Source organism: Lutra lutra, chromosome 15 (genome assembly GCF_902655055.1).
Source record: "Lutra lutra chromosome 15, mLutLut1.2, whole genome shotgun sequence".
Lineage (NCBI taxonomy): Eukaryota > Metazoa > Chordata > Mammalia > Carnivora > Mustelidae > Lutra > Lutra lutra.
Window position 1 is genome coordinate 3,905,847 of NC_062292.1, and position 21,580 is coordinate 3,927,426.

The 21,580-nt window shown below is 42.0% G+C and overlaps 1 protein-coding gene across 8 annotated transcripts in view; it reads left to right on the forward strand.

Annotated features, from left to right (window-relative positions):
- DNM3 (dynamin 3) overlaps window positions 1-21,580 on the forward strand; it is a 553,426-nt gene that overhangs the window by 211,785 nt on the left and 320,061 nt on the right. For all 8 annotated transcript variants that reach the window (XM_047705745.1, XM_047705741.1, XM_047705742.1 and 5 more), the window contains exons 9-11: window positions 1,120-1,187; window positions 4,582-4,720; window positions 17,468-17,554. In XM_047705745.1, coding sequence (XP_047561701.1) covers window positions 1,120-1,187; window positions 4,582-4,720; window positions 17,468-17,554 — 294 coding nt within the window. The remainder of the gene's footprint in view (window positions 1-1,119; window positions 1,188-4,581; window positions 4,721-17,467; window positions 17,555-21,580) is intronic.

Sequence of the window (21,580 nt, forward strand, 5' to 3'; positions counted from 1 at the left end):
GAGCAAAAGCTGAGTTTGTGTAGAGGTATGAACCGAGAGTTTTATTTTGGCTCTGCTTAGGTTGGCTTACCCATTATGTGGCCAAGGAGTATTAGGGACTCTGCTCCTTGCTTCACATACAGAGGGAGGGTGCTTATGTCTCGGTGTGGGAGGTGAATGGGTAAACAGATAGTTTCATTAAAATGTGCTAAGTAAAGTGATAAATTTCAGCACAGGGTGCTATGGAAACACAGCCTACGGACCTGAATCCCAGCCTGAGTGCGTGAGGGAACCTGGCTTCTGAGCTGGGTTTGGAAGGATGAGCAGCTAGTCAAGCAGGAGAGGGTTTAGGGAGGGTGTTGGGGCCTGGGCTTGTTCCAGATCAAGAAGGAGGAACAGTAAAAGCTGAGCTGTGGCCCACAGGGTGTGGGCAGGAAACTAAAGCAATTAATCGTTCTACAGTATGAAGTATGAGAGGGGAGGTGCATAGACAGTGATACTGGAGAGGCCAGATCTCAGAAGTCAGAGACTGAACCAACTGTGCTCTTGATACCCTTTTAGATCTGAGCTCCATGACATTTTGATCCTAATTCCAAATAGCTTTAAAGTACCTAGAACTTCTGGGAAGTTTTTATGCAGTCATCCATCCTGCATTGGATTGGTAAAATATTATTAATTTCCTCTCGTAAAGAGGCCTTGAATGCAGGTGGTTAAAGTGGCCGGGGAGAAAAGACAGCCATTGTTAACCTGAGCACAGCTGGACCGCTGTTGCATGTCAGGTGACACTCTTATTTATGCATTGTCTCTGAATACATTTACTACATGCAGCAGAAGAATGGAGAATTGTGTATTTCAAATGAATGGCCAGATTTATGTCCAGAAGGCATCCTTTATGCACAGCACTCCTGTCTGTAATAGAGTTAAAATCCACTACACTAAAACTCCCAGAAATCCCCAATGTTCTGTGTTGCCTTGAACTTTATATAAACAGATGTTTTGACCATCTGGGTTTAGGTTAGGAAAGACATGAGTATCCATTTATTAATAACGAAGTCAACTTCTTCTCATTTTTTAATATTCAACAACATTGTTATTCAAAGGAATTAAGTGTCATGACTGTGGCTTGTTTCGTATCTGCAGATGGAGTTCAACGAGAAGGAATTGCGAAGAGAAATAAGTTACGCGATCAAAAACATACATGGTATCAGGCAAGTGCTTCACATTTTCCTTGTCTTGGTTCAAACTGCTAAAAGAAAATTAATGTTTATAAGTGGCTGGTGAAGTAGCCTTTCATCATCGGAGCAGAGTAGAGCACGGAGGTGGGAAGAAGAAATAGGAGACTCTCACTTGAGTTTAATGGTAATTTCCTGTATTGTCATACTCGAAAAGAAACCTTTTCAATTAAAAAAAAAGGAGAAACACTTCCTGCGTTCCGAGCACTGTGCTCTGTACAGTTAGGGACTTGCCAGTGAGCAGGACCCTGTACTCCAGAGCTTTGCGTTTTATGGACGGAGGCCTGAACTGAGCATAAGGAATCCTTCCTTACCCAGAGACATGACAGAGAAATTTCGGCTGCAGTTGGGGTGGAAGATTGGAAAAGACGAATGAAGGTGGTGACTCTTAAGTTGAACCTTGCCTGTAAAGAGAACAAGAATGATTTCAACAGGCGACGGTGTGCTGTGTGTTTGCATGCGCGTGCGTGTGTGCGAAACACGAGAGGCTGGGAGTTGTTGAGGGGGGAGGATAAGAGAAAGGGCTTGAAGCGGAAAGATTAGTGTGAGCAAAGGCATATGGGTAGGGAGGTGCCGGAGGGGCTCGTGGAGTGGGGAGTCACACACTTTCACTGGACAGGAGAGCAGCGGGACGTGAGGCTGCGAGGGGAGCTTGTCCTTTGTGAGGAAATTCATGTGAATTTTCCCTTATATAAAATGGGGTTATTCTGATATACTTTTTTTTTTTTTACTATGTTATGTTAGTCACCATACAGAGTACATCATTAGTTTCTGATGTGGCGTTCCGTGATTCATTGTGTATAACACCCGGTGCTCATTTACTTTCTTTAAAGCACTTATGGTAAGAAAAAAATGAACTTAAAACACACGTTTCTTGAGTTTGGGTACAGAATTTAATGGAGCTTGTATTGAATGTCCTGAATTTAAGGTACTGACCTTCAGTTGCCTACTTCATAGGTGCTCTCCTGTGGAGGAGGCGTCCCCTGTCTGCTGGCCACTGTACCTTGGCTTCTGCCACAGGTCAAGATGAGACTATTTTGGGAGCAGAGCCTGAGAGGGCAAAGTTTGACACTGAGTGTACACGTGAAAGGAGTTATGACATTTAAATCTCTCTCCTTTTAACATTCACACAGCCTGGTCTGCATGTTGCAAATAGGATAGGTAAACATGCATTCACAAAGTAAAGGGGAGAAAACCTTCTGTAACCAAATCCAGTCTTTTTCTGACTGTCAGTAGGATTTCTAAGTTCCCTATTTATTCTATTCTGTCTCCCCCGAATCTCGGGTACATTCGGTATAGAAACTGTGTCTTGCTCTTGAGCTGGGCATGGCTGGTATTCAAACATGTTCGTCTGATGAGTGTGATTTGAAACCAAATCACATTTTTTGGGTCAGGAAGCATTTTTTATGGACTTACTTTACTGTAAAAGTAAAATACAGTATTTTTACTTGGCTTTTAAAACTTACCAGATACATTTTTGCTGAATGTAATTGCAAAAGCTCAGTAATTCCATTCTGAAGATTTCTGATTTACATACATACCCAAAGAGATGGGTTGTTATTTATTATTCTGGAATTAATTTGCCTGTACGATGATAAGAACGGCACAGTGTCCTGAGAATACGATATGCTCATGGCGTGACTGCTTAGGCTCTTAAAGACACTTAACAGGAAACGTTTTGTTTCCGGTTGATTGTTAGATATTTGAGTAACAGAAGCCATCTTTGTCCCCTGCGGACCTAATCGTCCTTTGTTCTGTAGGCACCGCGTGCCAGTGGGGAGCAAGGGAGGAAGACAGTCCTTGTGGGGCGAGCAAAGATAAATGCAGGAATGACCTTTCTACCAGGGTAGTAATGGGACAGGCATGCTCAGACCACCGCAATGCAAAATAGGATGTTGGGGTTCAGAGAAGGAAGACCTTGTCCGTGGCGGGACTGGAGAAGGCGAGCTGGAGGAAGTGGGTGCTTTTGATCTGGGCTTTGAAGCACAGGTGGGACTTGGACGGGCTGAAAGTGTGGGGAGGGTGAAGTGAACCTCATGGACGGAGGCGAAGACAGAAAACGTTAGTGAGAGTGTGTTTGTGGAAAGGCCAGTGGTTGGGTTTGGCTGAGACAGGGGGTGCCTGAAAGAGAAGAAGCAAATAACTGAAATGGAAGATCAGGGTCAGACAGGGAGATTTTTAATGTTAGCCCAAACAGTGTGGATTTCGTTCTGCGTCCAATGTGGAGAAACTGTGTATTGTGATACGGTACGATCACTACAGGTAGACAGAGAGGCGAGTGTAGGCTGCCACCGAAGTAAATGACGAGAAGGGACTAGAATAAAGCTGCTGGAAGGGAAGTATGAAAGAAATTTCCTACCCAAAGCACCACAGAATTGAGTGGTGAAGGAGCAAAGTTAAAGAAGGAGAAGTGAGAAGAGGAAGGGAGAAGGGCCTAGGGGTGGGAAGGATCAGGCACCAGGGTCTGGGGCCTACAGGACATGAGGGTACGCGGGGTTCATGGTCCCTCTTATGGTAGCTTTTCTCCACTGGCCTTTTATTTAGATGTAATCATTTTTTCACTTTTTATCTCTTCTTTTTCACTTTTTTTTTTAATCTTTCTCTCTCTCTTTCACACCCCACCCCCCACACACCCCTGCTTTCCTGAGCTCCTGCCCAGCATGACAAAAACATTGTTATGACACCAATTTGAATTAATTCTAGCCAGGTGAAAAGATACTTCCTATTTTGGTTATCATTCGTTATTTTTGTAAACTCACAATGTAGGCATCTTGGGTCCCAAGCTAGTTCCACTCAGCTGTCTTCCTTTGCCTCTAGCACCCCAGGACCCCAGACCAAGAACCACTGAGCTCACTATAATACAGCTCTCCTGGAAAGAAGAGATTGCATAGTCAGGAACACTACTATTTCAGTGTTGACAAAATGAGGATTGTTTTCTGCTCTGTGAATGACAAGAGGGGGTTGCTTTTGGAATCCTTTAGATAGAGAAATGGAAATTTAGGACATCATTTTTATCATAGCATTGCTTTTTACTGCTGTGAAACAGTGAGATGAGATGAATTACAGTTAAACATTAGTTACAGGTTATATTATTCCAGGCCTGAAAACCTTTTGGGAACTGTTTTTAGGTAATGCTAATCATCTAGAGAATGAAATTTATTATGGAATATAGTAGTAGGGAAAATATTGTCATTTGTACCTTTGTAATAATAAATGATACTGTTGGTGGAATAAATCACTGTGTAACTTTTAAACTTGCGTATTACATGCTTGCTTAAGTGGCATGTCAATGAAAACCTTTTTCAAAAAAGCATTGGATATTACTTAATTTTAAAAAATCTAATGTCCTGCTTTCTTTCTTATATTTCAGGACGGGGTTGTTTACTCCAGACATGGCATTTGAAGCAATAGTCAAAAAGCAAATCGTGAAACTGAAAGGACCTTCCTTGAAGAGTGTAGATCTGGTCATACAAGAATTAATCAACACTGTCAAGAAGTGTACCAAAAAAGTAAGTTTGAGTTATTTAACTTTCCAACAATTAACTTTTTGGTTTACCCATCTTTCCTACCCTGCTGCATGCCTCTCTTTCCCTGACTCCTCATTCGTTGTAAAAGGTAGTATGTTTGCCCAAGGGGAAGGATTGCGGAAAGTTATTGAGTAGGGATTGCTTTCATGGTAGATGGGCAGAGACGTTGTCTTTTGCAACCCAGTGCCAAATAGGGTTGCTTAAACCAGAAAGAGTATATTTTAGTCAGCTAATTTTTTTCCTTATTGCCTTAAACAGGTAAACATCACTTTAGAACAATTAGGTAAATGCCCTAAGCTAATTTTTCTTGTGGTGTATGGATGGGGATAATTGTCAGCGGGAGGGAAACATTGACATTGTGTATATCAGTAAAAAAATTCTTCTGAATTTTCAACAAATTCCATTTGAACCCGGACATTTTGGGAAGCAGCAGTGTAATGTAGTAATAAAGACCACAGGCTCAAAAAAAAAAAAAAAAAAAAAAAGAAGAAGACCACAGGCTCTGAGGTCCAATCACGCAGATTCAAATCCTGGCTCTGCTACTTACTTTCTGAGTGACCTTGAGTATCATACTTAATCCCGTCTAGTCTTGTCAATTTCCTTGTGAAAAGAAGATGATAATAACAATTCTATGTCCGGGAGGACGCAACTAGATGATGTCTCAGCCCGTGGGGCACTTAGCACACTGAGTGACCATAGCAAGTGCTCAGGAAGTGGTCACTGGTCTCTAAAAGGCCATTTTAGTAGCGTCCGATACGCTTTACTTTGTGATTTTTGTTGAATCTATGACCTAGAGTAGTGGGGGAGAGACTTCCCCGTGGGGGACTCATCGCGGAGGAACGCGCAGGTGTGGTGCTGGATTCCACCCATTCTATGGGGCATGAAAGGGGATACCCTATGTTAGAAACTGTAAGAAGGGAGTTCGTGATGATGTTTAGGATGGGACAGGCCTAGCCCCATGGCAGGCAGCACTGGTACTTAAGTTCTTGAAAGTAGAGATTGTTCTGGTTTTGTAGGCTTTGTTACCCTACGAGTAACCTCCCTGAAGAGCCAGTGGGAAGGAAGAAAGACAGATAATGTAGATAAATATGAATTTGGTTTCCAGTTACCTGGCAAGAAAATTCAGAGGAAGGAAGATGGAAGTAGTGAGAGAGGCGGGTCAGCTAAATGCCGGGATGCCAGTGCTAAAAGACAAGGAGAGAAGGGGGGGATAGCTCGGGGCCCGGAAGTGGCTCTGGAACCTCAGGCTTTTTCTCTAGACCCTTCTTCTTCTTCTACCTTGTTCCTTAATGTCCTAGTTTCTTTCCTCCAAAATGAGAAAAGCCTTAAGAGTTAAGGGACTGAGGAGGGGCGCCTGGGTGGCTCAGTGGGTTAGGCCGCTGCCTTCGGCTCAGGTCATGATCTCAGGGTCCTGGGATCGAGCCCCACATCGGGCTCTCTGCTCAGAGGGGAGCCTGCTTCCCTCTCTCTCTCTCTCTCTCTCTGCCTGCCTCTCTGTCTACTTGTGATCTCTCTCTGTCAAATAAATAAATAAAATCTTTAAAAAAAAAAAGAGTTAAGGGACTGAGGAAAGGGAAAAGGATGCACGTGGAGAAGAAAAAACTGCAGTCTTTTTTTTTTTTTTTTTTATAAACACATGAAGAGAGTGTGTGAAATGAAGACAATAGTATCCGTTTGAGTGGTTGGGACAAATTAGAGGAAATAGCATATGTGTTTAGCACGGAATATGGTGACAGTGCTGCTGCTTCTCTTTTATTTTTTTTTTTTAATTTTTATTTTATTTATTTTTTTATTTATTCGAGAGAGAGACAGAGTGAGAGAGCATGAGAGGAGATAGAGAGAGAAGCAGACTCCCCATGGAGCTGGGAGCCCGATGTGGGACTCGATCCCAGGACTCCGGGATCATGACCTGAGCCGAAGGCAGTCGCTTAACCAACTGAGCCACCCAGGCGCCCCCAAAACTGCAGTCTTTACAGCAGCTCTCCACTTGAAAACTCGGAGCCCCTTGATAATACTTCACAGTCGTATTTGTCCTTGCCTGGGACTCAACGTGCAGTCACTCTGGCCACCTGGATAGTTAAAGCTCTCCTCACTGGCCACGTGATCACCATCCTCAGCCCTTGGATGTTTTCAGCCAAAAGCTTCCCTTGAGATTGCCCCCAGGCTCCTGTTCCCACCGGGAAAGCTGTCTTTCTCCCAAGGGCCCATTGTGTGGTGTGTGTCCTCAAGCCCGCTGAGCCAGTTGTACTTCTTATTTTAATCATGTACTTGAAATGAAGAGCAAGTGAACTGATCAGACACAGAAAAGACTTTGAGTTTTGTTTCCATAAACCCAGCTTTGGAAAGACTTGGTAAACGTTAGCTGTAAAAGCTTTGCTGTTTGTAGGCAGGACGACGCTGGAAGAAGGTGGGGAGAGTGAGAAAAATCTAGACGGGCTCTGCATTCAGATTATTTCCCAAGTGTCTTCAGGTTCTCCCTCCGCTGTAAAGAAAGCCAAACTGGAAATCATAGATGAAGGATGTGGTTTATGTAAGACAGAAGACGCATAACTCCAATCAGCAGACCCATGTGCAGAGAACAGGCCTTGGCCTCACATCAGAAGATTGGCACATGTGTGTACATTTATGTTTTAAGTTATATAGAGTGTTTATGGTATGTATGAATCTTTTTTTTTTTTTTTTTTTTATCATTTCCCATTGTATCCAACTTGCAGGAAAACCAACAGTCAGTCCTGATGGCGTGGGAAGAGACAGCTTGTTCCTGGATGCTTTCTGGCTTCTATTCTTTTGTTCTCTACCCTTTGAACCTCCCTTTCCATTGTGCTTTCTGGATCAATGGTAGTTGTCTTCTCAAAACACTGTATATTTTGTCTTAGATAAAACCTCTCTTTCTCCCTGAGATTATTGCTTACCCTGCCTCTCTCCTCACTGAACAGTATTTAACTGGCTCAAACCTGAAGAATCGAAGGGCCCGCATCAGGCTTGACATCTGCCTCCTCCTTCTGTGGCTTCCAAACGTGATGCCTGCAGTGTCCTGTAAAACTCGTCAGTAAAGGCCCTAATGGTACCAGCTCCTCTGCTCCCCTGGACTCGCTGTCACCATCACATCCTAGTCACTCCCTTGCCTTTGTCAGGATATTTCGAACCTCGCTCACATGTTTCCTCTTCATGATAAGTTCGCCTTCAACGTGGATGATTTCAGTAGGGGATCCATGTAGAGATGGCGCCCAACACCCAATGCTGTTGTTCTTTGAGATCTTTGACTCCAGTGTCTCTCTATTCATTCCACACTAGTGGGATGAATGTTTTTTTCTTTTTTTATTTCCATGACCTCTTGTGGTCCTTGTCATCATTGACAAATGTGCTACCAGGAGATCCTTCAGAAATTTCAAACTGTAAATCTAAGGTTTTCAGAATGCTGACCACCCCTCCTAACTTCTTTAGGTTTTCAGTCAGTTGGAAAATCGGGAGAAAAGCTTAGAGGAGGACTGGAACTTAGTACCCACCTTGCTGCAGATAAATCTAGATTGAAAAATGTGCCCGCTACTTGCTGCTGAAGGGGGAGCCTCCTGTTACTTCCTCTTCCTACAGCAAATCTTAAAGCCCGCGCGGTGGAGAGAGTTAGATGTGCACCCATAAGGAGTTCAGAGCATTCTGGCTCTCCCTCCATCTGCGGGAATGTAAAAGGTAAACCGGTAAGAGTCGGAGACCCACGTGTGAGTGGTGACTCAGTGCGCCCACCCTGCCCGCGTGAGAGCTGAGGACTGATGTGTGTCAGGTTCTCTTCTTCCCAGGCACCATGACTCCCCGCTGCCGCCCCTTTTTTCTGTGAGCTGGAGGAAGTAGTAGAAGCTTCTTCCACAGGACTTCCCCAAGAGGGCAGATGTGTTGTTGTTGAAAGTTCCTCCTTTACCAGGGAGGTGGGAAGCGTGCTGTGGAGGACGAAGTGAGGGGACAGTTCTTCCCTGGGCTAATGCTCTGCCATAAGCTCTCACCCTTCCAGTTCTCTCTCCCCGTAACCACGCTCTGCTGACCAATGTCACTCTTACTTTAACTAATGATTTCACAGAGCAAACAGCGGCCATAAATGGGAACATTAATTTCCCAGACTTCCTGGTATTCCCAGCCCTGCTCCTCCTTCCCCCGTCTCTGTTGAGGAGGTTTCGCCGTCTGGGGCCGGGCCCCTCTCCGTACTCTCACCCTCCTAAGGAGCTTATTCTTTGGATTCTTCTTTTTCTTAAATCATCACTTTCTCCGACGCATTAAAAAAACAAACTCTACTAACTTAAAAGTAGTAACAACAATAACAAAAACCTATCTACTACCTTATTCTTCTCCTTTTCTTCATGTGAAACCTTTTTGGGGAAAAAGCAGTTTCCACTTGCTGACTTTATTTTCTTATCTCTAGTCAACCCGTAACTCTTCCAAAATGTGGCTTCCACGCCACTACTCTATTGAGCAGTTGTGGGAAAGGTCGACCGGACACCGATGGCCCAGCGCAGCACGCGCTCATTCCGGACGCTGCACACTGCTGCTTTCTGAAGCTGACACCCCCTCTCGTGGCTTCTCTTCCATCTTCCTCATGATCTTTCTCGATCCCTCCTCTGTCTCCTTTAGGAGTGTGTCCACCTTTCTTGCCTCTGAACACCAGGATCGCACAGAGCTTTCTCCTGGTTTTCTTCTCTTTTTACTGTCCTTTCTCCCTGCCGGATCACATCCGCCATAGCTCAGCCACCGCTTAAAATGTTCCTGATTCCCAAACCTGCAGCTCCGGCGCAAGCCTCTTCACAGAAATGGTCCACGCCTGGCTCTGCTGCCGTTGTTCTCTTCAAACTTACCGCCCTGGACAGTTGCTTTTTTTTTTTAAACTAGGTTACTCTGGTGGCCTCCTGACTAGTTTTTCTACCTCCAGGCTAGCCACCATCAAATCCATCCTCCCCACTGCTGTCCAAGTGGCTCTGCTAAAACACAGACTTGTGTTTCGCCTGTTCCCTCAAAATTATGCAGTGGCTCCTCGCATTTTGAGAGTAAGGTACAGATCATTCACAGTTGCTCTTAGTTTCACATGTGATCCCTGAGTAGACTTCTTGACAGACATCTGCCCTCAGTTCATGCTTGCTTCAGCCGTTCCGAGTGATTTCGCCATCCTCATGGGATTTTCAAGCCTTTATCACTCACACACGAATGTCTCCTCTTCCTCTTGTCTTCACCTGCCATCCCCTCTCATTATTTTATGATGCAGCTCAGTCATCATCATTTTCCTAAGAAATCTACCTGCAGGGTCTCTGTGAGTCTTCTCCCGATCTCTCTCCTACTCCCATTCAGTGCTTTAATTGGCACCCTCTGTTTACTTCTGTCACAGCATTTATGATCCTACATTGTTTATTTATAATTTATTTGTTTAGGTGAATGTCTCCTCTTGTTGGTTATAAGCTCCTTTAAAAAAAAAAAAGCTGTGTCTTTTATCTTCTTATTCTTGGCTTCTAACATAATGACTAACCCTATAGCAGTCGCATTCTATAAATACTTATTAACAATTTAGATATCCTAAAGTCACCCTAATGCTGAAGAAATCTGTACTTGGTTTTAAAAGAATATTTTGGTCTGTCCTTTTAAAATAATAAAATTAGGGCAGGTTTTCTTTCCTTTAATTTTCCTTATTTCTCATTTTGATGTTTCTTGACTTTTGCCCTATTAGCTTTACTTCCAAGTTCCTTTAGTTTAAAACTGGTCTAATTAAAATCTCTTGCAAAGCAACATAATCTTAATTAAAGTTGATCGTACCAGGACTTTATTATTTGACGTTTTTTGCACATGAGCCATAGATAATGGGATCATGTAATTTATCATCCAATGTACGACTCTTTTGAGACTGAAAGGGGGAGCTAATAGTATGTTCACTGGAGTGGAGGAGGAAAGTGAGACTGCCCCAGGCTATCTGAAAGGTATAGTTTCTCTAGCTGTATTGAGAATATAACTATCTATCTCTCTATCTATATTCATGTATACTCTTAAGATAGTATTTTCATTTATAATATTTTTCGTGTTGAATGTCTTATGTGTAAAATATTTAGTTTTCTTCCCTTAAGCCACATAAACAAACATCAGTGAAAAACATGGGATTTATATTTGTTCAAGTAACAAAGCACAAAGCTAGACTTCTAACTTGGGGGAATGCAGTCTTCTCAGATATTTTCTCCCTGTTGTCTCTGGGGCACTGGAGGACAAGACAAGAACATGAGAGCTTTATGAACTGTTTGGCGTCCCTCCGGGGACATATCAGTTTCAGAAGCGTTCTGGTGGGCATTGGTTCTGGTGGGCATTGGCTGTCAGCTTCTCTCCTTTGCCCCCAGCTCTCCAGGGCACCCTCACAGGGTGCTGAGGTTCTCTCAGGAAGCACTGAGAGGAACATCTTGTTTTTTGACCACAGTTTAGCAACTGTGCCATTTATTGGCCTCTTGGGAAACCGCATTCTTGGATGGCCATCATACCAATTAATTGATTTTTTTTTTTAACCCGGCTCAGAAAAAGGAAAAAAATTAAAAAAAGCTTTGCAAGGAAATAGAAAAGATGCCTTAGTTGGCTGTTACAAATACAAGGAGAATTTTTCATTAAAAAGTGCTGTTTGAAGAAATGCTGAAATGTGTGGCCTGTTAAGTGAGTAAATATCTCGTTCCGAGTACACATACTAATCAAGTGAATCGAAAGTCCTCAGTGCGAATTTCAAGGTCCTACGTGATCTTAATCCCTTCTCATCTCTAGGCTCCTCCCACTTGCCCCTTGGTCCATTCCAGCGACACTGGTCTCCTTGTTTCTTCAACAGGTTAAGGAGAGAAGATGGCAGGGCCTTTGTCCTTCTCATTGTCAATGTTGGAAAAGCCCTGCCTTGAGATATTTGCGTGGATCACCCTGTTGCTTCATTTCAAGTCCCTCCTCAAATGCTCCCGAATCCGAGTCCTTCTCTCACTTTTCTGTCTACAGTTATTCAGGCCTCCTTTCAGACACACGCACGTGCAGCACTCCTCATCTACTCACCAAACTTCGTTTTTCTGTGTGGCACCTATGACCACATCGATTATACTCTGTATATCTTTTATTTTTCTCGATAAAAAATTTTCCCATTTACCTCTTTATTCTATTTTTTGACCTTTATTCTAGAATTATTTCTCATCTTTGATCACCTTTGTAAGTGTGGATCTTCTGTTTTTCCTTTTTTTCATAATGTGACTATTTCATAATAATAAATAAGTATTTTCTCATTTCCTGAATGAATCTAGCATTATGCTATACATGAATAAAGGATTACTAGGATTTGTGGGTAGGTTTTAATTCACAGAAATGAAACAAAATTGTTGTATGTTTTATTTTTTATTTTTTTTTTTAAGATTTTATTTATCTATTTGACAGAGAGAGATCACAAGTAGATGGAGAGGCAGGCAGAGAGAGAGAGAGAGGGAAGCAGGCTCCCTGCTGAGCAGAGAGCCCGATGCGGGCCTCGATCCCAGGACCCTGAGATCATGACCTGAGCCGAAGGCAGCGGCTTAACCCACTGAGCCACCCAGGCGCCCATTGTTGTATGTTTTAATGAGCAGTAAAATCATTATTGCTACTCCGTTTGTAGTGAGTGGCCAACATTGCAAAGTTTATGGCTTTTGGATCAAAACAGAGCCCATACCTTTAGGTTAGCCAAACCAATCAACTCAAGTCATGTGCATAAAAAATTTTTTTTTCTGGTCTTTGGTTGATTTTTCTACATTTATGTTTGGTATGGAACTATGGACAGCTGGTACCTAATAATCTGAGTCTTTGCTTGAGGCATTGAACCCGTTACTCTTGAAGGTGTGGAAATCTTGCCTCACCTTGTGTTTGTTCCAAGAGAAACCTAATAGCATGGCTCTCGTGATCTGATTAATCAATGGTTAGTAACTTTTATAAGTGTATAATTTTTGTTTTATTGGCTAGAAAGGCCACTCAAGTGTTATATTCCCCCCCCCTAGGGAAAAATGTGCTCCTTGCTTAAAAAGTAAATTTTTATATTGAGGTACCACCAAAATAATTAAACGCTACCCTAAATAACACTTAAAGTATTGGCTTTTATTAAAACATTTTTTGTATTAAAAAACATTTGATACTACTTTCTCTCAGACCATAATTAAACTTTTCTCTCAGAATTGTATATTTAAAGTTTTTCTTCCTAACGTCATATGTATTGCATTCTTTCTACATTGAATATTCCTTATTACTTAAGAGTAGTCAGTATAATTTTAACAATATGCTGTTTAGAAGTAATTTGTCCTTTGGTCGATGTCCAGCTCTGTCTGGAAGCTTCACTGTCATGATTTCAGCATCAAATCTTCTGAGGCCTTTTAAGAGCAGGTTTAGCCATTTGTTTTTGTGTGTTTTCCCTTGATTTTTATAAAATATTTCTCTCTGGTGTGACAGTTTATCTGTATAGTCAATCTGCCACTCAAGACTTTTTTAAAAAGATTTTATTTATTTATTTGACACATAGAGATCACAAGTAGGCAGAGAGGCAGACAGAGAGAGAGGGGGAAGCAGGCTCCCCGCTGAGCAGAGAGCCCGATGTGGGGCTCGATCCCAGGACCCTGGGATCATGACCTGAGCCAAAGGCAGCTGCTTCAACTGACTGAACCACCCAGGTGTCCCACAAGACTGGTTTTTAATATCAGGTAGTTTGACAAAAACTGAGCATCAGGCTGGCTTATGGCAGTTGCCCAGTGAATCTTTGTTAAATGAATGATGGTCATGAAATGAGTTTAGGAATATAAAATGAGTATAACCAATAGCAAAATCTTAATTCCTTGATTCTGTACAAGTCAATTTCTAGGATATTTAAATAGTTAATAGGGGAATAGATGTCTAAAGATGGTGTCTTCTAGATCAGTATTATTTTGGCATACATGATTACAATTTTGATTATTTTGACAAAGTAAGTATATTCTTAGAACTGCAGCCTTTCAATATGGTATTCAGAGCAAAAGAGATCGGAAATTATAACGGTTAGGAATGGTTGAGGAAACTGATTGTGCCTTAAATAAGAAACCACGAAGAGAGGCAAGGAATTGAACTGAGCAATCTGAGTCAAGTATTTTTTAAAACAAAGAAAAGTGTTATGTAAACTGAGTGGGAGCTCCTGCTGAAGGAACTCAGGAAATGTGTTGGGAAGCCTGATCAGAGATCACTCAGAACGTGAGAGGGACATTTGCCTTCTTATATATATTGTGAGAAGAATTGGGACTGGAGTGCTGCATTTGAGAACCAGCAATTCAAGCCAACATTTTGCTTCTTACGCTTCTACAGTCTTCCCAGATCACCCAACTAGACAGAAGCCATAGCAGCTGCGTTACTGCCTTCAGCAGTGCCTCGGCCCTGCTCTGCGTAGTGTCCCTTCCACGTTTCTCTTCCTTTGCCTCCATGAGGCGGGGTCTCTCAGTGTCTTCTCTTTCCCTTTTGTTCCACTTAGAATTTAGACTCATTTACTTTCCAGTTGTCTCGATTCTGGGTACAAAGTTATGGCTCTGGTGGGCTCTTCTCCTGGTGAAATTAATCCCATGGGTACTAAGTTTGGAAAGGCCAGGACACACACACACGCACACACTCACAAGATCAAACTTCCCATCACAGCCAGTAGATGGGAGGGTTCTTGGGTGATTCAACTTCTTGGGATATTCTTGCCATTTTGGCCTTTGTCTGACTTAATGATGGCGGCCTACCACCTGGGCTCCTTCAACGACCCAATACTTTTTTGTGTGAATAAAAATTTGTAGTGCCACTCTTTGGTGTTTTATAAAAATAAGTTTCTGCTATCATGCATTTGCTGAATGCTGTAGAAGGCACGCCTGTTCTCCTGAGAAGACCACCGTCGCTGTGCAGCCGTTTTTCTGCAGGTGTGCAATCTGTGTTTGTGTGACTCTTGTCAAAAAGCAAAGAGGCACTGTTAGCTTGGGAGGCCCTGAGCACAGAGGGGAAACAGGGGCCCTGGTGGCCTAGGCCAGGCTAGTGGTTAGGGTCAGATACACTGCCCAGGTTTGCACTGGTCAGGGAGAATGGCTGGTGTGGATTGGCTATCTCTTCTATACTTACAACTTTTTACGGGCCTCACAAAAAATAACTTAGAATATTCTCAAAATATAAAAGGGCTCCGGGATGGTAGAACTTTTCTTGGAGAATGCTTCCAAAACTTGAAGTGGAAGCCCCACTTGTGTCCCGCAGTCATTCATGAGATAAGCTCCCAAATGAGCGCACATCCCGGGATTCAGCTTGGGGCCCTGTAACAGGGTGATGGTTGGTGTGATCTCATGAAGAGACACTGGGCTGGGATTTTTGAGACAACCAAGGCAACCAGGTTTCTATGCTTTTATTTTGATGTTATACAAACACTCCAGGGTCACTGTAGAAAAATTTGGAGAATATAGGGATGTATGTAGAAAAAAAATGCAACTTATTCATAATCCCATCAGTCAAAGAGGTTATGCCTATTAATATTTTGTAGCATTTACATATATCTTTTTCTGTGTACAGACAGTAGATAAGAGCTTCAGGAGGTTTAATATTTATTTGTGATTTGTGATTACTCTGGTTCCATGAAGATTTGCGGTTTGTTGTCTAGCTCAGACTCTGTGTGTGTGTACAGTTGGTGCATACAGTGACCTTGTTTGACCGTGGAGCAGCCATGGCTCAGGGAGGCCTAGTTCTAATTGCTTAAAGTTAGGAGAATATTAGGTGCTACAGCGTTACTCAAGAATTTTGAGATTTGTTAGGTTTTAGGCTACATCCTTGAAGGATATCAAGGTGTATGATAGCCCGTGACTGTGTGTAGGTGTGTGTATGTTCACCTATGTTCACAAAATTAGGAGCCTAATTTTGTTCACTTAGTCTCATATTATATTATTTTATTTTATATTATTACTTATATTTATGTTATACATATATACATTATATTATTTTATAATTATATTGTATTATATTATAAACCTTTACCATGTTATTAGATAATATTTAGGAATTGGATAGAATAAAAAATTAGGTATTGAATATTATTTGGAGTGACTAATTATATCCCATAAGTGGGTCTACCTTAGCTTATTTAATGTCATTAGAGTTAGAGACTCAAGTGGTTTGAAGAGTTTTGTTCATTCATTTGTCCTATTGCTGCTATTCCAAGTAATACTGTGATGAAAGTCCGTATTATTTTATCTCAGAATCATGTGAAGTAATTAGGTGAACAGATGTAAAAAACAGATGGCTTTGAGACTTTTTGATACATATTGCCAAGTTGCTTTCCAGAAAGATCATTCTAATTGTCACTTCTTCAGCAGGTTTAAACTGTGCTAGTTTTGGTATACCTTCATTTGTAGTAAGGATTATAAAAATAATTACAGCGGTTTGACAACAATAGTTATTATCTTTCTTTGCATTACTTTGATCATTCGTGCAATTTAAATTTTTCTTCTGCTTTCTGATCATTAAATTCCTTTTTTAATAAAATCCTATTCTTTGCCTGTTTTTATATTAATGTTATTAATTTGCAAGTGCTTTTTTAAAATTTTTTGGCAAGTACTTTAAATAAGGATTGGAATTAACCTTTCGCTGGTCCTAAGTCATGAATTTGTGCCCTTCCTTCCATCTGTTGTTGCCATCCCAGACCGAGTCACCCTCATCTCCCGTCTGAATTGCTTCAGCAGCCAGAATGCATAGCAGGTCTGCAAGGACCCCCGAGCTGACCCGTTTATCTTTCTAGCTTCGCAGTCAGATCATCTTCCTCGCTCTCTGCTCTGATCTTCCTTTATTTCTTTCACCAGTCATTGTCTCTGTCCCACATTGTCTTCACATGTTCTCTGCTTGGAGAGCTCCGTTTTCCCCGCAGCTGCCCTGCACTTTACCTGACTGAGTCCTTCTCGTCAGGCCTCCTTAAGCATTCTCACAGGATCCCATTCTTCTGCCTTACATTGAAAACAGCCATGATTAATTCATTCCCTATTGTAAAATAAATTTTTGATAATTACCTGCATAATTTAGATGGGATGAATGATGGAAATGAGTTATTTGTGTACATACAAACACATCTGTTAGGAAAGAATTTAAAAAATATCTCTGTGGTTCATGGAATGAATCCTTCTCAAAGAGTGGTGGGCAAGACAAGGGGCTCTGGAGTCTGAGGACTTGGTTGGAATCCTGGACCCAACCATACTGAGCTGTTTACTCTTCGGCAAGTTACTTAACTTCTCTGGGCTTTACTTTTTTCCTTTGTAAACTGGGGTTAATAATTGAATCGATCTTTTATGATTGTTGTGAATTTTGAATGAGAGAATTCTTGAGGTGTTTAGCACAGCCTAGAACATGGTAAGTACTCTACAAATGTGAGTAATTATTCTCCTTTTCATCCCCATTTCCATCTTCCTTATCTTTGAACTTTATCGAGTGCCAACTCTGTAGAGCATAGTAGTGGATGGTATTTGGGTTTCTGGGTTGTTGTTTTTCAGGGAGTCTCTCCACTGGTTGTAAAGTGTTTCCTATCCGATAATGTAGTTATTTGGGTTATGGTTTGTGGACCCCTCCTGTCACTCTGCCATTTTTCTTTAGGATATTTTACTTTTGCTTCCAGATTTGCAATATGTACCTTCTGTAAGAGAAAATAATTTATCTTTGCTTCTTTTTTTGAAGCATAACTTTTTGAGTATTAACACTCAGATCTGTGTCTCTTAACAGCTGGCCAACTTCCCCAGACTCTGTGAGGAAACAGAAAGGATCGTTGCCAACCACATTCGCGAACGAGAAGGGAAGACAAAGGACCAGGTGAGGGGAGGTTTCCTTGGCGGGCAAGGTCCTTGTGCGGAGTGGAAGGTCTCTCTCCAGGACTGTCTGATGGTCTCCAACAGTTGGCCTGTCTCTGAATGGAAAAAAGGCACTGGGAACACAACCACATATGTTTATTTGTACTTATTTATGAATTTTATCCGTGTGTTGCTATGCTAACATCTTGTGTATGTTAAAAATATAAACAAGTGTAAAAACTTGAGAAGGGTGGCATTTTGAAAGCAGTAGGAGGAGTTCTGTTATTTGTTTTTCCCTTAGTGCACCGTGGATCATTGTGTGTACCCCTAGCATGTACACACCCCACTTTGAAAATCAAGAACCCAGACACACACCACATTTTTTCTTGAAGCAGGGGTTCTTAACCTTTCATGTGCCCACAGATGGGTATCAGGATATTCATAAATTCCAAAAATGTTATGCACCATGTTTGGTATTTGTGACTTCTTTTCTGAGGTGCTTATCCATGGAACCTACGATTGGAAAACAAAATGTTGAAGAACAGTTCTTTTAAACATTTCTGTTTAGTAAAAGCATATGGCTTGTAAGGCGTGACCTTAAAATTATCTTCTAATCCTATTTAGCTCCATAAATTCAAAAGATTATTTTATGGGAAGATAATACATTAAAAAAGAAAAGCTAAGAACTATGTGAAAATAATAAAAGCTTCTTAAATTTAGGTAGATTTTGTTCTTGGTTATTTAGAAAACATTATAATGGGAAGCATGGAGGTTTTCAAGTGCTCTTGGATTCCAGGACACAGCTGTGACAGCACGGAGAGGACACTGGACCCAGGCCATGTGTTCTCCACAAAATAACAGCATGTTCCTGTGAAAATCACTCCTCAGGACTGTTGTTTTCTCACGTACAACATTGGGATGTTGGTCTGTATGATCTCAGAAGTCTCTCTAAGTTAGAACTCCAAGATTTTTGTGCTTCTTAGGTGAGTTGGAAAGGCAGAGAGGGATAGCCAGGGGAAAAAAGGAGGAAGGCAAAATAGAAGAGCAAGACAAAGTGCAGGGGAGAGAGACGCAGGCAACCTGCCATAGAGGGTGCCTGCAGGGGTGCGGAGGGCTTGTGGGCGGGAGGAGGGGTGGCAGGAGAAAGTGAAGAGACAGAAGGACGGAGGCCCAGTAGGTTGGGATATTTGATTCAGTAACAGCTCGCTCTCTGCTTGAGCTATGGGATTCATTGCTACTACTTTTTACCATTGTGCTTTGAAAGTTAATTAACCCTTATTTATAGTTTTCACTTGTTTTCCAGCTTCTGCACCCTTGGATAGCTGCAATAGCCAAAAGAGGAAAAGATAGGCGTTGTGACTTGGTGGAAATAAACAAACTAATGTTAACTCATGAGCCAATGAAATGAAGCTGAGGGCCAGACATAAAATCCCGCCGCCCAAAGATCCCCCGCACATCTAACGTCATGGCTGCTGCGGGACCAAGGAAACTTAAGTTCTAGTATCAGTCGTACTCCTGACTTAAAGTCAATAAGATAACCGCTTTAATTTAGTGTCTTTGTAAAATTCAAGGGATAATATATCCTACTTAACTCTCAGGAATCCTACGTAAAAACAATATTGAAGAAAAAGTGGTACAAATATTATCTTAATTATAAGCAGCTGTTAACCTCTTCATGTTTCATGTTTTAGAGTTTTTGTTTTCCTAAAATGATACTCTCAGACAGCGTTGTTGTTCGGATTGTGGGCTTCTGGTTCAGCCTGCCCGAGCTCTAATGTAGGCCATCTCGTTACTTTCTGTGTAAATAACAAGGTACTCAACGTCTCATGCTTCGGTTTCCCCAGCTTAACGGGAGGTAAATAACGTCGGTGAACTCAGAGGCTTTTGTGACGATGACGTGAAGTCACCCACGTACAGCTCTTAGTTCTTATTAATTTTCGTGGTTTTTGTTGTTTTTCCTGAAGAGCTGTGACACATAGGGTCTGTGAGAAAGAATCGCCTTTTCGGATTTCAAGAGAAATTGTCTTCCTTCTGCAACTCTGAGGTAGTGATGCATCCACTCTCCAAGTGGGCGATAAGGGATGGGGCAGGTGTCTGTCTCCGAAGGGGCCATCTCGCATGGGCTGGTCTGACAGTTAATCAGTTAAGGACTTGAAGAAGCTGGTGCTTGACCCCTGTGATACGGACCTGTGCAGCGTAGCAAGACCATGTGTGTTCTTAGTAACGGGAATATGTCCGTGTGTATGGGTCTCACGTACGAGTTCCGAACTCTGTGCTGCTTTGGGTCATGTGATGCTTCTAACTAGCTGGTCAGAGGGTGACCCATTTCCGCCAGCCTCTGTACCAGAAATGCTTGTAGTTCGTTCTCGGTTTTAAAAAAATTTTAAGAACACCTTAGCAGCCTCTGCTCTGGAGGCTTTGTGTGGGGGTGAAAGTCTTCACAATTAAAAAAAAAAAATATATATATATATATATGTATGGGGAAACCATAAATCTGTGAATTTTTTTCTTAAACAGTTTTTTCAAACATCTGTGTGTGCCTGCTCGTCTTCTAGTGTGTGTCCCTGCCTGTGAAGGTGGCTGACTTTGGGGCGCTTACTGCTAGCAGGGGTAGCTTTGCTTTTCTTTAACTCAGTATTCAATAACTGTGGCTAAAAAGGCAGTGAGAAACTCTGAGAAAGTGAAAAAGTGGGGAAAAAATGTACTATTTTCCTTTTCATCCCCCACATGCGTCCTGGCTCTTTTCCTAGGATGAACACAGACTCCCAGTTTCCAGGAATGTGAATGAGAGCAGCCATAGTTTTTATTTTTTTCTACTTTTTTCCTATACTGCAGTCCAAGTTAATGTGCGTGAACGGCCAAGATACTCATGACAACCTTAGGCAGTGTTGAGAGTTAGGTAGACATTCGGCTCTTTATGGTGGTGATGATTTATCTGTGCTTAAACATTATGGTTTATTGATATAAACCCTTGGCCAAACAGATTTGGGAGTGTGACAGTTAACAGAACCTGGCTTCATTGTAGGGAGAATGGAGGCAATACCACAGATAATCTAATAACGACAACTCCTCCTAACCCTGTAGTTTCCTTCATTAAGAGAAGAAATGAAACTGTATCTGAGGAGAGGAAACTTTTCACGCAAGGACAGTATTAGTGACCATACCTTGACTTTGTGATTGCTAGTGGGGATGGATTTGGGATGATCCATTTCTTCTCTCTGGTCCCCTTGGGACTCAGAGATGACCGGCCGAGACTGGCCATGAAAGCAAAGCCTTTGAGCTCATAGCACTGGGTAGTAACAAACAATAAGTGGCCAGGTACTAATTATACGATAATAAATTGCTGCTTTTAAAGCAAAGTCTTCTTCAGGGGTGGTAGAAATTATAAATTCAGAGCCACAAATACTTACTGGGCACCAGCTGAGTGTACCATGCTGGATTACGAGTCTATAGTGGTGAATGTAGATTACGGGTAGATTGCTAGATTGTAGATTGCTGGATTACGGGTCTACAGTGAACAAGACAAGGCAATTCCTGCTTCCATGGAGCCCTTGCACTCTTGCAGGGAAGCAAAACATCAAACAAAATATATACAAATAATCAGTTACATTTGTGGTATATACAGTAAGTAAAAAGTGTAAGGTGCGGTGTACATATAAAATATAATAGGATCGATAGTCTACATGACAGTAATAGCTTGATCCAGTCTGGTTTGGGGGGTACAGGTTGAGGATCTGAGAAGGCTTTCCTGGGGAAATACTCTCTGGGAAGCATTATAGAGCCCATGTCCGTGAGCCGTTATTAGGAGGGCACTGATGCACTCTAATATCCTCTTCAGTGAGGGAGGCCGCGTGACTATGCCTGCTGTGCTTCTCTGATGTTTGTTCAACAGTCAAAGTGCAGGGCTCTGGAGGTATGTGGGCAAGGATTCTTTTTTTTAAGATTTTATTGATTTATTAGAGAGAGAGAGAGTGAGTGAGCATGAGTGGGGGTTGGGGAGGGGCAGAGGGAAAGGGAGAGGGAGAAGCAGATTTCCTGCTGAGCAGGG